The following is a 14,832-nucleotide window of genomic DNA, read 5'->3' on the forward strand; positions in this document are numbered from 1 at the left end:
CTTATATTAAAAGTAAACTCATGAAAATTGCTGCTGTAATTTGATTCCTTTAATAAGCCATATAACTTGCTATGATCCAAGGTTTTGAACAGGTGTGGTACTGGTGTGTGGTCTGATGTTGCTCACAGTGGTCCTCAGTGTGCTCAAGGAGCTTGTGTGTATGCCCAGACACATGAAAAATTAGAGGGAACATTGGTCGCATCCATAGTCTGTCTACATAATCTACGGCACTGTTAAAACCCCCCCGTTTCTCTGTTTTCCTTCAGCACAAGAGATTAAAACTACAGTAAAGAGTTTCCTAAACTAGCCACACAGTTGAAATGATTGGAATAGTAACAAATAAAACACAATTCATGTGATAACCCTGAAGACATTCCGTCTAAAACAAATGACGTGCTGGTCTCCCACGCTGGAGGTGTGTCCACGACCTCAGCCGGCAACCAGCGAGAGAGATCTTTGATATGTATTCAACCAACAGTGCTGACAACACGTACAGTGAACGGAGAAGGTGCATTAAAAATCAAAAACCACTTCACGGACCACTTATTAGCTGATCCAGATAACAGACAGATCACAAGGGTCACAGGACAGACCACTGTGGAGACTGTCGCAACCATCTTTAGCGCCCCTAGTGGTTGAGACCACTGGTCCGTACCAGACAGCAACTGGTCGCGACCAGTATCGTTTTGGGACAAAAAACCCAGACAACCCCAAACCTCTGCCGACGCCAACGCCACTTTTGCAACTTTGGAAACAAACGCTATGCACTCAGTCATTTCTGCGTCTACATGAAGTGGACTGGATTGTAACAGAATGTCTAAATTGTGACATTGTGACACATGAATACCCAGTCTACAGGTAGAACATGATCAAAGCAGCATTTTGACGGTAGGAACCCCTGATGGGTAGTAGAAATGCAAATAAAAACTGAGTAATTGGATATTTTACAGACAAAGAGTTACAGGAATTTACACTGTATCACAAGCTACAGCACACGTCATTGTGCAAAATGTGAATGTTTTAATGTGAACAAAATGTTATATGTATCATTTCTTCCAGAACTTGACCCTCAGCCAGGCCACAACTGAGCCTCACCCAGGCCAAAGCAGGACTCTTCCTGTGGTTAAGCAGGACTCTTCCTGTGACCAAAGCAGGGCTCTCACATATAACATACTACACATCTCCTGAAAAACAAGATTTTTGTCTATTTCATTTTAAGTGGTTCAAATCACTTATATTAAAAGTAAACTCATGAAAATTGCTGCTGTAATTTGATTCCTTTAATAAGCCATGTAACTTGCTATGATCCAAGGTTTTGAACAGGTGTGATACTGGTGTGTGGTCTGATGTTGCTCACAGTGGTCCTCAGTGTGCTCAAGGAGCTTGTGTGTATGCCCAGACACATGAAAAATTAGAGGGAACATTGGTCGCATCCATAGTCTGTCTACATAATCTACGGCACTGTTAAAACCCCCCCCGTTTCTCTGTTTTCCTTCAGCACAAGAGATTAAAACTACAGTAAAGAGTTTCCTAAACTAGCCACACAGTTGAAATGATTGGAATAGTAACAAATAAAACACAATTCATGTGATAACCCTGAAGACATTCCGTCTAAAACAAACGACGTGCTGGTCTCCCACGCTGGAGGTGTGTCCACGACCTCAGCCGGTAACCAACGAGAGAGATCTTTGATATGTATTCAACCAACAGTGCTGACAACGCGTACAGTGAACGGAGAAGGTGCATTAAAAATCAAAAACCACTTCACGGACCACTTATTAGCTGATCCAGATAACAGACAGACCACAAGGGTCACAGGACAGACCACTGTGGAGACTGTCGCAACCATCTTTAGCGCCCCTAGTGGTTGAGACCACTGGTCCGTGCCAGAGAGCAACTGGTCGCGACCAGTATCGTTTTGGGACAAAAAACCCAGACAACCCCAAACCTCTGCCGACGCCAGCGCCAGTTTTGCAACTTTGGAAACAAACGCTATGCACTCAGTCATTTCTGCGTCTACATGAAGTGGACTGGATTGTAACAGAATGTCTAAATTGTGACATTGTGACACATGAATACCCTGTCTACAGGTAGAACATGATCAAAGCAGCATTTTGACGGTAGGAAAGCCCGATTCAACATGTACACAAAGATTCACATGTCTATACAAATTAACTAATTTCCTTAGTTGCAGTAAGGAGAACTGTGAATGCCTTACCTCACGCCAGTGGTAAAAGGGAGTGAGCAGAGGACTGAGCTGCAGTTATACGTCTGTTGTTGTGGGGCATTGTCCAATCACAAGCCGGCATTTATGACTGTCATGTTTGAATAGCCAATCGCATGTCCTACATTGCTGCTTTGATCATGTTCTGCCTGTAGGTACCCGTTGAAAAAAAACAATAAACAAAAACAAAGAACGTTATGCAGTCAGTGTTCTGCATTGTGTATCTTTCATGCTCAAAGCCGATCCAACGTTCAACTCTATCCATAAACATGAAGAATTAACACAATGATTTAGAGGCTGGTAAGTATTGTTTGTCTTATACTTTTTTCAGTGCATAAAATTGTAAAATTGGAGACAGAAGAAAACAAAGTGCAATTGCCTGTGATATATTCATATTCAGTTCAAAAACCAAAATATGATACCAATTTGAAATAACAAATAAAAATTAAACCTGCAGGCAGGGGTTTGCGGGACTGAGCCGAAGTGGCCGCCGACGACGCCCGATGACCCCCGACCTCTGCCGACGACCGACAACGCCACCCCGACATCTGCCGACTCTGGAAGAGGTCTAAATAATCATAAGTCTGTGTATGCAAATGATGCAGATTTTTCACCTCCAGTTTTGTTTTGTTTTTTGTTGTTTTTTTGGATGTGGCTGACAAATGTAAATTTTAGGCCTTGATGAGACAAACACGTGGGTGTTTGAATGAGCACGGGGCTCAGTCCCGAATAAAAAATAAAATCTTTATGGGCCCCTCTCCCTACTCGGGCCCTGGGTAGTCAGGTCCACTTTCCCCCCCCACTACCACGCCCATGACTAAAGGTGCCATAGGTGCTGGACCAGCATTGAGCTGCCGTGCCAAAAGTCCTGTGTTAAGCTTGTTTATTTCATTCATAATCCAAACTCAGATTTTTTTAATGCATGAATTAAATACCATGTTCCAATACATTGTGATTGGATGCAAAATACATCTTGGTTCCAGTTTGATTCATATTTTATTGAAGATGTTAGAGCACACAATCACATAGAGTTGGAAAAATCACACAATTATTTGAAACACTTAGTACCTCATAAGTTTCAATGGCAACATCAAATCAAAGAACAATTCTCTACCCAAACTTCTCCTAAAATGTAATGCGCTGAGCTGATATAATGTACTATGCAATATATCCAAACGTTCAAGCCAGGACTACGAAGTGGAAAATACATATAGCAAATAAAGACATAGTGCATTTGGGAATCACTGATGAAGATCAAAAATAATGGTCTCGCGTGATGCTGTGAGATTCTCGGACCGTCGGTGCAATCCAAAATGGCGACACCCTGTCATTAGTAAACAAAACTTTGCTTGATTATTTTGCGAATTACATATATTTATAAAATAAAATAAAAAACGATAAAGAAGCCTGGAGGCCGAGGAGCGCTTAGTCGATCTCAAAAAAATATATCTGGACGACATCTTCGACCGAAGAGTTATGGGGAAGACGAGCAAGATGCCGACGCCGACGCCAACGCCGTCTTCCAAGCGAAGCCGTCCCGAAGACTCCCCCGGAGCAATTTCACCGCCCGGTAATTCGTCAATTGACATATTATTGTCGATCGAACAAAGGCTCTCCAGCGTTGATGCCAGATTAAATCTAATGGAAATACTCCAAAGAATTCCAGGCGCTGCGTGAGTCGCTGGAATTCAGCCAGCAACAGGTTGTCTCCCTAGCCGCAGAAAACAAGGAGCTGCGAGGGTCGGTTAAATCTCTCACTGAGGGAATGAGCCAACTTTAGGGTATAGGTATGTATATATCTATATATAGAGATTTTCTCTTTCTTTCTCTTTAGATTAATCAGGTTATCATTTGAATAAGCCCAGTATCTGACAATTAGCTATGCAATTTCTCGGCGGGCGACTATTCAGGGAAACAGTTCATCTGCAGCCTATTTTCCTTTCTCATTTAGTATTACCTCGGGGGCATCCAACATTTTAATTATCATTATCATCATCGTAAATACCATTCACACCATCGTGATTCTGCAGACAGTGAACAAGCTGCTGCTATTTCCTCATGAGATAAGTCAAATTGCTCATCCAGTACCTGGGCTTCCATGGGACAAAGAAACTTGTGCATTGAGGTGACCGAAGTTCATCCCTCCAATTATCATAGTGATGCACAGACTTTGTGTGCACGCAAACGCCTTTTGGTTTAAAACTCTTACAGATTTTGCATTTTCAATGAAGGATGAACTGACTGGTCCAGATATGCTCTGTGCATTATATTCCAGTATAGCACCCATCTTACCATCTTATCCCACAGAACTACCAATAATACACAACAATGACACAATATCAGCAATCAGTTTCAACCAGAGGGTTTTGTGTTGTTGTTGTTGTTTTTGTTTAGTTGTAAAGTAACTGAAAATCATTTAAGTTTTATTCTCATCATTTTCTACAACATCTTTCCAAGAATTAATTCAGAAATCATTCAGGTTAAAAAAAAAAAAAATGACAACAAGTAAACTGTTTTGTTTAATTCCCCCCCCCCCCCCCCCCACTAATGCTGTGGTGGTAATTGCAGAAGGTGGCCGCCGTCATGAAGCAGTAGAAGTGCAAGATCTGCGTTCCAAAGCTGTGGGGAAGCAGAGAAGACGTGACTGAACTGATGGTGGCAGCTGGGATAGATGTTGATTTATCGTGGCCCTCTTGCCCTCTGCACCCCTATCTGTCCTTACTATCAGGCTGCATTTGCAAAGTTTGGACTCAACATGAAAGGCGAACCACCCATTCACTTTCTTCCAGGGTTCAGTCCAGCGGGTGCAGCTGCAGTGGCACGAAGAAGATACCAGGAAAATATCACTGTTTCCATTTGCACATCAAGTCCTCACAAACACAGAGATGACCTTTAATGACCTTAAATAGTCTTTATAATCACAGTATCTACAGTAATTCCATTCCATGCCATCATCGTTTTTATAAATATGAATAATTACACCTGAAAAAAAAAAAGTTAATTTACTTAATTTTCCCAAGGTAATCGGTTTCCTAAATTTATTGAAGTAAACTCAACTTATTAGAATTTACAGTGTAAACAGGCAGACAAAACAAGTCAAAAGCGTGATTACCTCTGCTGGGATCCGCTGGCTGGGCATTCACCATCTCCGTGTAGTCCACGCTGCTCTCCTCGTTGTCCACTGTGTCTGAAAAGAACACTGCAAGACATGTCCATGCAAACCCTGTATTCTTCTGTTCAATCAAAGTTTGACTGTGATGCTAAATTCACAGAACAGAAACATGCGTCTCTGTCCTATCAGTGAACTCCATCTATTCCTCAACTCTGCTGCTCGTGCCAGTGTTTTGAACGCGTGTCCCTCACTGAGACCTTCACTATGTTAGTTACAGAACCTAATCCTCACCCTATAACAAGTCAGTTGGTTCGAGTCAATGATTCAGAATGTTAAAATTGATCTATGCTTATATTTGAAGGATCTCCCAGTTCTTCCTTTTCAAAAAATATATATATATCTGGTGACCAAAACTAATTTTATTATTGCTGTTTACCCTTCATATATTTCTTTCAGTATAAGTTTACCTTATTTTATTATCAGTACATGAACCTGTTGTAAAAACGATTTCATGAAGTAATAGGAAAATAAATTTTGCAAACCAGTTTCAGGTGTTTTCTGAGTCCAACCAATGCTGCTGTCAGCGCCTGCACAGATCCACAGAATGGATAAACTGATGATGTCAGGCTTTGAACAGATTGTGGACTAATGCGGTGAAGAAAAAAATCTTGCCAGAGATTATCATCTGAGGCGACAGTGGCAAAGAAAAAGTTGGCATTTTAAATGGAAGAAACCACTGAAGAAGAAAAGACAAGTCAAAAGATCAGATCAGACCTGTGGGTGGCAGTTAGAGGGGAGAGGGAGCATTGGGTTCATTCCAACTGTTCACCGACTCATCAGTGAAGAGTCCAGTCTTTGAATGAACAGTATTGCGATCAAGTCTGTTTTTTCTTGTTTTTTTTCTGTTTTCTTTGGGAGGCCCTGAAAGCCCATCATGAAGCATCTCCACACTGCGGCTGGGATACTGTCACTGCTCCTGTGGCTGATGTCGGCAGGAGAAAGCCCATTGGTCGCTCTCCCCTCTTTGCCGTCTTGAATTCAGGCTGGAAGGCCTGGAAGAAGATAACGGGCCACGCTGAGCAGCTCGCAACAACTCTCAGCAAGAGCCACTGACTGACCGACTGGCATCACAGTGTGGTGCTAACACTACACAGTGTGAAGGTTTCGCTGCCTACAACGTTTGCATCCATGACGACCGATGAGGAAGGTTAGTGGTTCAGAGGTGGTGGAGGAGTAGAACTGAGCTACCTGTGGCCGCAATCTAAACCCCTGTGTCGCGGGTCAGAGTCACCATCAAAGAGTCATCTAGTAAAACTAAAGTCAATGTAGGCCGAGTGAGACATAACGCCACAATGGATTGAGCTTCATCAAAACAGAGTACGAGCTCCAAAAGTTCAAAAAGGAACAAATTACAAACTGGTGATTTTGCATGTGGATAAAGTCATCTTTCACAAAGCTGGAACACAAAGAAAAAGGTTTGAAAATAGTTAAACCCAAGAAGCATTGTCACTGTTTTTGTATTCAAAACATGACCAGCCAACTTAAAGTCAGGGAATACCAGCCATCTGTCCTCAATTTTCCTGGAAATCTTGGAATTATTGCATTTTATGTCCTGTAGCTCCCCATATTTGGAGCACACGTTAAGGAGCTGCTGCAAACCGGCTGAGCTTGGGCTAAGTAGAACACAATCATCTGCGTACATAAGATGGTTCACAACCGTATCACCAAACACATTACACATTTTTAACTGTTCTGATAGACTGGTCATATAAAAATGAAATAAAATAGGGGATAGGATGCTCCCTTGCCTGACTCCATTGCTGACTTGGAAAGGGCCAGATACACAATCATCCCATTTCACCTGCATTGTCTGGTGTGCATACCAATACGAAAGGATTCTTATAATGTATTTGGGAATGCCCGCTTTGCTCAATTTTTCAAATAACTTTCCATGGTTAACACGATCAAATGCCTTGGAAGCATCTAAGAAGCACATAAATACTGAGGAGTTTTTCCTTTTGTAGCCAGTCACTAGTTCCTTTAGAATATAAATACACACATCTCTACCATGCTTAAGTTTAAAACCAACCTCATTATCTGCAGAGCTAATTAATGAAGTGACTCTTTCCAGAAGGATGTGTTCAACAACTTTAGACAGAACACTAGCAAGGGCAATGTGTCGGTAATTATCTGAACTGCTCACATTCCCTGCTTTATCCTCGATGACAGGGACCAAAGAAACAAGTCAACTCCTACTGACAATTCAACGACTGTCTCTTTTACCTACAACAAGAGAGGAGATGTGAAAAGAAAAGCAGTAGGAAGCAGTGAAGAAATGTTCGGTTTTGTTTTTTGACACGAGAGGCCTGACTAGCCGGAGGATTGTAGGTCTCTTTACCTCTCCTGGATTTGAAGTACAGTTTAAGCACCACCACAAGCGCTGACACGCTGCCCAGCGCACACACTCCTCCAATCAGGGCTTTCTTCCACAACGCCATGCGCACTGCGGAGACACAGAGACACACACAAGGACAGACGGTCAGTGGCTATAAAATCTAAGATGTTCAGTTAAACACAGTAGCTTTCAGCAGCGTTCAAGGAGTTGATGTCACCTCCTTGCATGCACCGGAAGTCTTGGGCAGTTACTACCTGCCAATACTGTCCAATGGAAATCTGATTGTTTTTCTTTGGTTCGTCCTGTCACCTTCAAAGTTTTTCAGTGGGCCTCTCCTTCACTTTACACATATTTTTATGGATGTTTTCCCCCAGATTGATGCACGAATCCTTAATTATTAAGTTACGACAAAAGGAGACAACCTAGTGGTTAATTTATCATTTTCTCACCAGCTCTAATAATGCATGTGTGAAACTTAGTGTGATTTGGAATATTTTTGATCAAAGCTGATAAACAAAAAAAGATCTATAATAAAATGGTAATAAACAGAGGAAATACAATATCTGCCTCTAAAAATGCTTAAAAAGTTGTTTGCTCACCATGGATGTCAACAAAATCACTGTAGACGATGTTATTGGCGGGGTTGGCAGCCTCGCAGCGGTACCTGCCGCTGTGTTTCCTGGACAGGACCGGGATCTGGTAGTGTGTGTTGTGGCTGTAAGAGGTGACGGCGTACACTGGATTTTCATCATCCGAGCGGTACCACTTAAAGGTGACCGGCGGAGTGCCTTCAACGCTACAGATAAGGTAGAGACGGCCTCCTTCGGTGATTTCTGCCAAGTCTGGGATGACGGTCATGGTTGGGTTGGAGAGAGGCACTGTGGGGAGGAAAGAGATCAATGATTAGTGGAGATTTTCTCTGATCAGTAGCACTGCATTTGTGTTTTTGAGGTAAATGTAACGTAACGTAACATAACGTGACGTGACGTGACGTGACGTGAAGTTACAATGTGAAAGTGCTAAACAGAAACATTTACCGGTGACCGCGTCGATGAGCCTCTCGCTGAGCTGTGGATTCTTCAGACTGTTTTTGGCCTCACACTTGTAGCTTCCTAAGTCGCTGGTGCTTTCGACAGTGAAGACGGCCTCCTCTGAGGCCAGCCGCACCGTGGTAGCCCTCACGGGGGTGTATCCCTTCACCAGGGTGTAGTTGATTGGCAGGCTGCCAGTGTGCGACCGACAAAGGATCTTTACAGGCTGACCGAGGATCGCCGGGCCGACCACCGAGATCTCTGGGATGGAGACGGGAACTGGAGAGGAGAGGCAGAGACACCCAACTGATTGGAGCAAAACAAGCAGCGAAACGTAGCCGTACATGATTTGTGAAGGCATTCAGTCCTAGGCCATCACTTCAGGTAGAAACGGCAACAGGAGATCTGCATTTGTGTTTGTGAGGTAAATTTAACATAACAATGTGAAAGTGCTGAACAGAAACATTTACCGATGACCGCGGCGATGAGCCCCTCGCTGAGCTGTGGATTCTTCAGACTGTTTTTGGCCTCACACTTGTAGCTTCCTAAGTCGCTGGTGCTTTCGACAGTGAAGACGGCCTCCTCTGAGGCCAGCCGCACCGTGGTAGCCCTCACGGGGGTGTATCCCTTCACCAGGGTGTAGTTGATTGGCAGGCTGCCAGTGTGCGACCGACAAAAGATCTTTACAGGCTGACCGAGGATCGCCGGGCCGACCACCGAGATATCTGGGATGGAGACGGGAACTGGAGAGAGGAGAGGCAGAGACAGCCAACTGATTGGAGCAAAACAAGCAGCGAAACGTAGCCGTACATGATTTGTGAAGGCATTCAGTCCTAGGCCATCACTTCAGGTAGAAACGGCAACAGGAGATCTGCTGTCAAAGTTATGAGGAGTTATGAGACAAACCAACAAACTCACTGACACTCTTTTCAGGGAAAAATAACACATTAATTCATCTGCACCCAAAAACACAACATGCAAAGTCGACTCCTTCAAACACAAAACGTCAACACATTTTGAAATTCTTCACTGCAGGTGCAGTAGCAGAAAACATCTCGAGGACACAACCTCATATATTTATGGTTTGGGATTGTTGATGCAGGAAGTGATTGTGTTTTAGAATCCTGGAGCCCTAAACCTTTGAAACTGTGGTCTTAATTTAGAAACCACTACGGATCAGTCTCTTCGTGTTTTAGCGCCATAATCAGCAGAACAATATTCGGTCACGACCTTGTCATCCCTCATGACATCTTGCACTCATCCCAAAATATTTCATCTGTAACATTTTCTGCACACTGGACTGACCATTGAACCATCCCTTTCCTGGTCCAATTAGTTCAGGTGGCACAAGCAAAAGTGTGTCAGCTCAAACACACACACTGGCACCGGGACATTTTTACTTTCATTGTTCAGAAGCAAAAACTTGCATCAGACAATTCCAGACAATTTCTGTTCTCTGTTTGTTCACAAGAGGAGCAGTAGGTTGATGCTTTCAATTCAATGTCACTGATAACGTAATAAGGAGAAGTCCTTAAAAAAAAATCTTGTGTCACAAACATAAAATGTAACCAGAAATAAATAGAACATAAATAAAAGTCACACCAATAGACATATAAATCCCCTCACTATATGACAGAATATTTGCAGACACAATATATACATTGCAATAAACAGCATCAGCAGACACGAGAGAGAGATTTGTTGCAGCAGAAGCTGACTAATGGGATGGTTGTAAAATTGGTTGTGTGCATCCAGTGCAGTAGTTTAAAGTACAGCGTATGCATGAACAAACAGTTAACACGCAAACTTCAGTCTTGGAGGGTTTAGTCAAGGTTTCAGTTTTGTTTTTTGTTTTTTTAATGATCGATTGAAAATCAAGGAGTCACAGATGTGGCAGAATTATTTGCTTCAACTTTGCTCACAAAGTTAAGGCAAAGGTAAATCATTTATTTTGATTGCTTGAGACCACAAGTTTGAAACGTGTGCACTTGGAACAGATTCATCCATCCATCTTCTAGACCCGCTTCCTCCTGCACTCACGTTTGCTGGAGTCTGCTGGGGCCTATCCCAGCTGTCAGGGGGCAAAGGCAGGGTTGCACCCTGGACAAGTTGCCAGTTTATCGCAGGGCCACACAGAGACAACAACTATTCACACTCACCAGACAATTTAGAGTTTTAAATGCATGTTTTCACATGCATGTTTTTGGACTGTGGGAGGAAACCAGAGAACCCAGAGACAACGCATGCAGGCACAGGGAGAACATGCACACTCCACACAGAAAGGCCCGGGATCGAACCCTTGACCTACAGTACTTGCTGGGAGGCGACGGCACTAACCACTGCACAAAATAGTATCCGGTGGTGGTGGATGGATGGATGGATGTGAAAGCAATGTTAAGTACAACGTAGTGACGTTGTTAAATAAACACAACAAATCTGAACCCGGTGCATTGATTTGAATTAGAAACAGCAACTTTGAGCCAGTTTAAAATATCAGTGTATCATTAGAATAATGCACTTATGGTCGGTCTTACCTTTGGGACGCAGAGTGGAGATCTCACTGGATTTGGTGACGTTCTTGCCCTTGGCCACACAGCTGACATTGATCTCAGATTTAGGAGCCTTGCCATAGAACACCCCGTTACTTTTAGAGTAGAGGAAGTCCTGAGGTGGATCCAGACTGTACATCAGCTGGCTATCGTTGAGTCTCTCAGAGGCATAGCTGTCACTCCTACAGGTGAGCGTCACGTCGTCCTCCTGGAAGACTTCAGCTGGAGACAAGGTGAGGGTGGGCGCTGAGAACAGCTCTGTGGACAGATTTGGAATCACAGGAAATCATCAACGGGAGTGGTGTCATTGGTGAAGGACACTTTTGTATGTGGTTGTTGATCAGCAAGCTAATTTCAGTGAACACAATACACACCTGATAATATACCAAATCTGACGTGATTAGTAAAAGTTTCCTTTTACAATGATAAAGACACAGCACAGCAACTCACCGGCCACTGAAATATTCTTTGAGGTTCTTTTCACCACATCTTTCAATACCGGTTTACACGTAAAGTTTGATGGGCCCTTGTCCAGCACCAGGAGGCTGTGGTTGACTTTGGGGAATCCTTCACTGAGATGCTTGGTGCCCTGCATCAGGAGCAGCTTGGCACGGCTCGTGCTGGGCAGAGAGGTGTTGATGCTGCATGTGAGGGAAAGTTGGTCTCCTTCATCGATCTTTTGTGGGCCGGTGATCTCCAAAACTGGCGTGATGGCCAGCTCTAAGTAGATCAAAGTAATAAAAGTTACAACAATATTATTTTGGTTGGAAGAGGTCTCCTCTTCGTCCTCAAATTTAACCTCACAGCTGTAGGGCCCTGAGTTGGCCACTTTGAGATTGGTCAGTGGGCACAGCAGGTCATTGGAGCTGCTCATGGTCTGGGTGCAAACCACGTCTTCACTCTTGTAGATGGTGAACTGAACCACCTCTTGCTTACTGAGCACAGCCTGACAGCGCAGGGTCACATTGGTGTCCCAGGCAACCTCATGACTGGGTTCAATGGACAGAGTGACCTTTTTTATATAGGTTTCTGGGGAGGAAACAAAGATATTTAGATTTTCCGGGAATCAACAACACAATTTTAGCTAAAAGCTAAAGAGTAAATAAAAACACCCCAACAATTCTAAAATAAAGGTACAATGTGTTTTGGCATTTAGTGACACCTATTGGAAAGGCTGTAGACTACAAGCATTTGAATTTCCATCCTGGAAGGATCTGAAATAACTTTTAGAGGCTGCCAAAATAATAATAATAAAATTAGAAATCTTTTTTTCTTAGATAGTGCTGTTTTTTCCTGTCTGGGATTTTGAAGATAACTGGTGCAGCAGTTGTTTTGGATGCCATGTGGGGAAATGAGATTAGTTTTCCATGAAATATTGGAAAGCTCACCTCACCCAATTTCAATGAAACATTTATTTTTTCACAATGATGTGATTTTCATTGACATTAATAGGATAAGTGATTTTAATAGAATCTGTTAACAGTGGGCTTAATATTGTTTACTCAAGATCAACAGTTTTTTTTTTGATTGAAAAAAACACTCGTGTCTGCTCCACTTGAGACACTTGAGACAGAAAAGATCAAGGAATGTGTGGCTACCTGTGATGATGGGACTTTAAAATCTAAGTGAACATGTTTTTTTTTTTCATTAGAAATATCTTCATTTTGGTCGTTAACTGTTGTAGTTTTATTTGTAACGAGAAAGTGGCTTAAATTGGTTGAACTATCCAGGCCATTAAAATACTCCACCAATCATGTTTGAGCTTCTAATATGTCACGGCCCTGGAGGCCTGTTAGAATCACCTGCCCAACAATCACTGATTTCCCATCAATCTTCAGACTTTTAATGAACTCATTTTTTTCAATCAATTTTTTCCTGTTCATTTTGTTCTATTAGAACATGTATTTGTTGTTATTCTCCAAAATTGTTTATGTCTCCTTTTACCTCATAACTAATCATATTTAATTCAATCTCATTTATTTGTTTTTAATTTCTGCTTGTTCTTCAAAGCTTTTTCAATTTTTAATTTTTTTAAATTGCCTTTTATATATATATATATATGTATATGTATATATATATATATATACATATATATATATATTTATATATATATATATATGTATATATATATATATATATATATATATATATATATATATACATATATATACATATATATATATATATATATATATATATATATATATATATATATATATATATATATATATATATATATATACACATATATAAATATCCTCCACAAACATCAGACCAACAATGGATAAGACTTTCAGGTGCATTCCAAAGAACAAATCCAAGTTGTGAGTGGTCGGCATTCTTACAGCTGAACAGGAGCGAGGTGGTGGTGAGAAGCAGTGCGATGGCCATCGTCACTGAGGAACAAGCAGCACTGCTGGAGGTGAGCAGGGCTGTGACTGTGGTGGCGGGTGGGAGCAAGACAGAAACACAAAAGTTTGTGCAGCAAATTTTATGTGAGTGAAGATTGAGGTGAAGAATGAAGTGAAGAATAAAGTGAAGACTAAAATGAAGAATAAAGTGAAGATTAAAGTTCAGCTGAGCTAGTAAATCTGTTTTCACCAACATGAACGTCTGTCATGCACCTGGATTAATTTTCGCTGGCTCAAACACCTCCAGCCACTGCGGTCGTTTCAGGCCTCAGGGGAAGTGGCGGAACAAGTAAACACCGGGCCCGGGGGCGGGGCTACACGATCATCCCCTACCCCACCACCACCACGCCCCCGCCGCCCCCAGATACATTTTGAGACAATAGATGGGATTCATTTGCAAACGTTAATTTTTTAAATGTTTCATGTGAAAATAAGAAAAGAACATATTATAGGCTTAATGCTAAGTTTCTAGAGTAATTATGGCCCACTACAAGAAGGGTACTGGGCGAGCCTTGCGCTCTGCAAACTCGCCCACAATCTGCCTTATGTCCAATTTCCTGGCTGGCTCATTCTGGATGGACAGCACGGCCAGTCCACTCAGTCTGTCCTGTCCCATCGTGCTCCTCAAATAGTTTTGGATGAGTTTGAATTTGGAGAAAGAGCGCTCTGCGGTTGCCACGGTGACAGGGAGAGTCAGAATAAGATAAAGGCTGTGCAAACCTCACTGAATGTAGATGTTACTGCTGGATTGTAAACAATGAACACTTTTACCACATCCGCCACAGATTTTTGATTGTGATCCCTGAAACAGGTTCTGAAAGAAAGCAGCTGGCCAGTGAAGCTGGGGCCGATGTCCCAACTGGAGTGCTCGCTTGGTGTCACTCCTCATCCTTTGCTTGCAGAAGTATGTTGGGGTGAATTGCATCAAACATGTTCACAATTGCATTTAAGCTAGTGAATCTTTAGGACAGTTGCTGGATGATTATATCAAGACATGCATTGAAAACGTTCACCTGAAAGTTGCTCTCTGCGTCTGTATGGCGGCTGTCTTCAGAAAGTTCATCAAAGTGACGCTTAACTTTTCTTACCCTGATTGTTTCAAACTGTGTT

General features: G+C 42.3%; 1 protein-coding gene across 1 annotated transcript; it reads right to left on the minus strand.

The window, feature by feature from the left end:
- Positions 1–4,999: 4,999 nt before the first annotated feature.
- On the minus strand, positions 5,000–14,338 carry LOC142892535 (platelet endothelial cell adhesion molecule-like). Its single transcript, XM_076032746.1, has 9 exons — positions 14,225–14,338; positions 11,762–12,257; positions 11,297–11,569; positions 9,233–9,505; positions 8,769–9,041; positions 8,331–8,609; positions 7,624–7,839; positions 5,337–5,411; positions 5,000–5,034 (listed from the first exon to the last, which is right to left on the minus strand). The coding sequence occupies exons 1-9, from the start codon at positions 14,336–14,338 to the stop codon at positions 5,000–5,002; spliced, it is 2,034 nt and encodes a 677-aa protein (XP_075888861.1).
- Positions 14,339–14,832: the final 494 nt, after the last annotated feature.

This window comes from Nelusetta ayraudi, unplaced genomic scaffold (genome assembly GCF_046127955.1).
Source record: "Nelusetta ayraudi isolate G7.1 ecotype Tasmania unplaced genomic scaffold, CSIRO-AGI_Nayr_v1 ptg000034l, whole genome shotgun sequence".
Classification (NCBI taxonomy): Eukaryota; Metazoa; Chordata; class Actinopteri; order Tetraodontiformes; family Monacanthidae; genus Nelusetta; species Nelusetta ayraudi.

What these genes read in the sequence shown, in the direction of transcription:
- LOC142892535 (XM_076032746.1), bottom strand. Translation starts at nt 14,338, where the DNA reads ATGGGACAGGACAGACTGAGTGGACTGGCCGTGCTGTCCATCCAGAAT. An exon ending in AAAGAATATTTCAGTGGCCG is followed by an intron (nt 11,570 to 11,761) that starts GTGAGTTGCTGT and finishes ATCTGTCCACAG; the next exon opens with AGCTGTTCTCAGCGCCCACC. An exon ending in CTCCACTCTGCGTCCCAAAG is followed by an intron (nt 9,506 to 11,296) that starts GTAAGACCGACC and finishes TCCTCTCTCCAG; the next exon opens with TTCCCGTCTCCATCCCAGAT.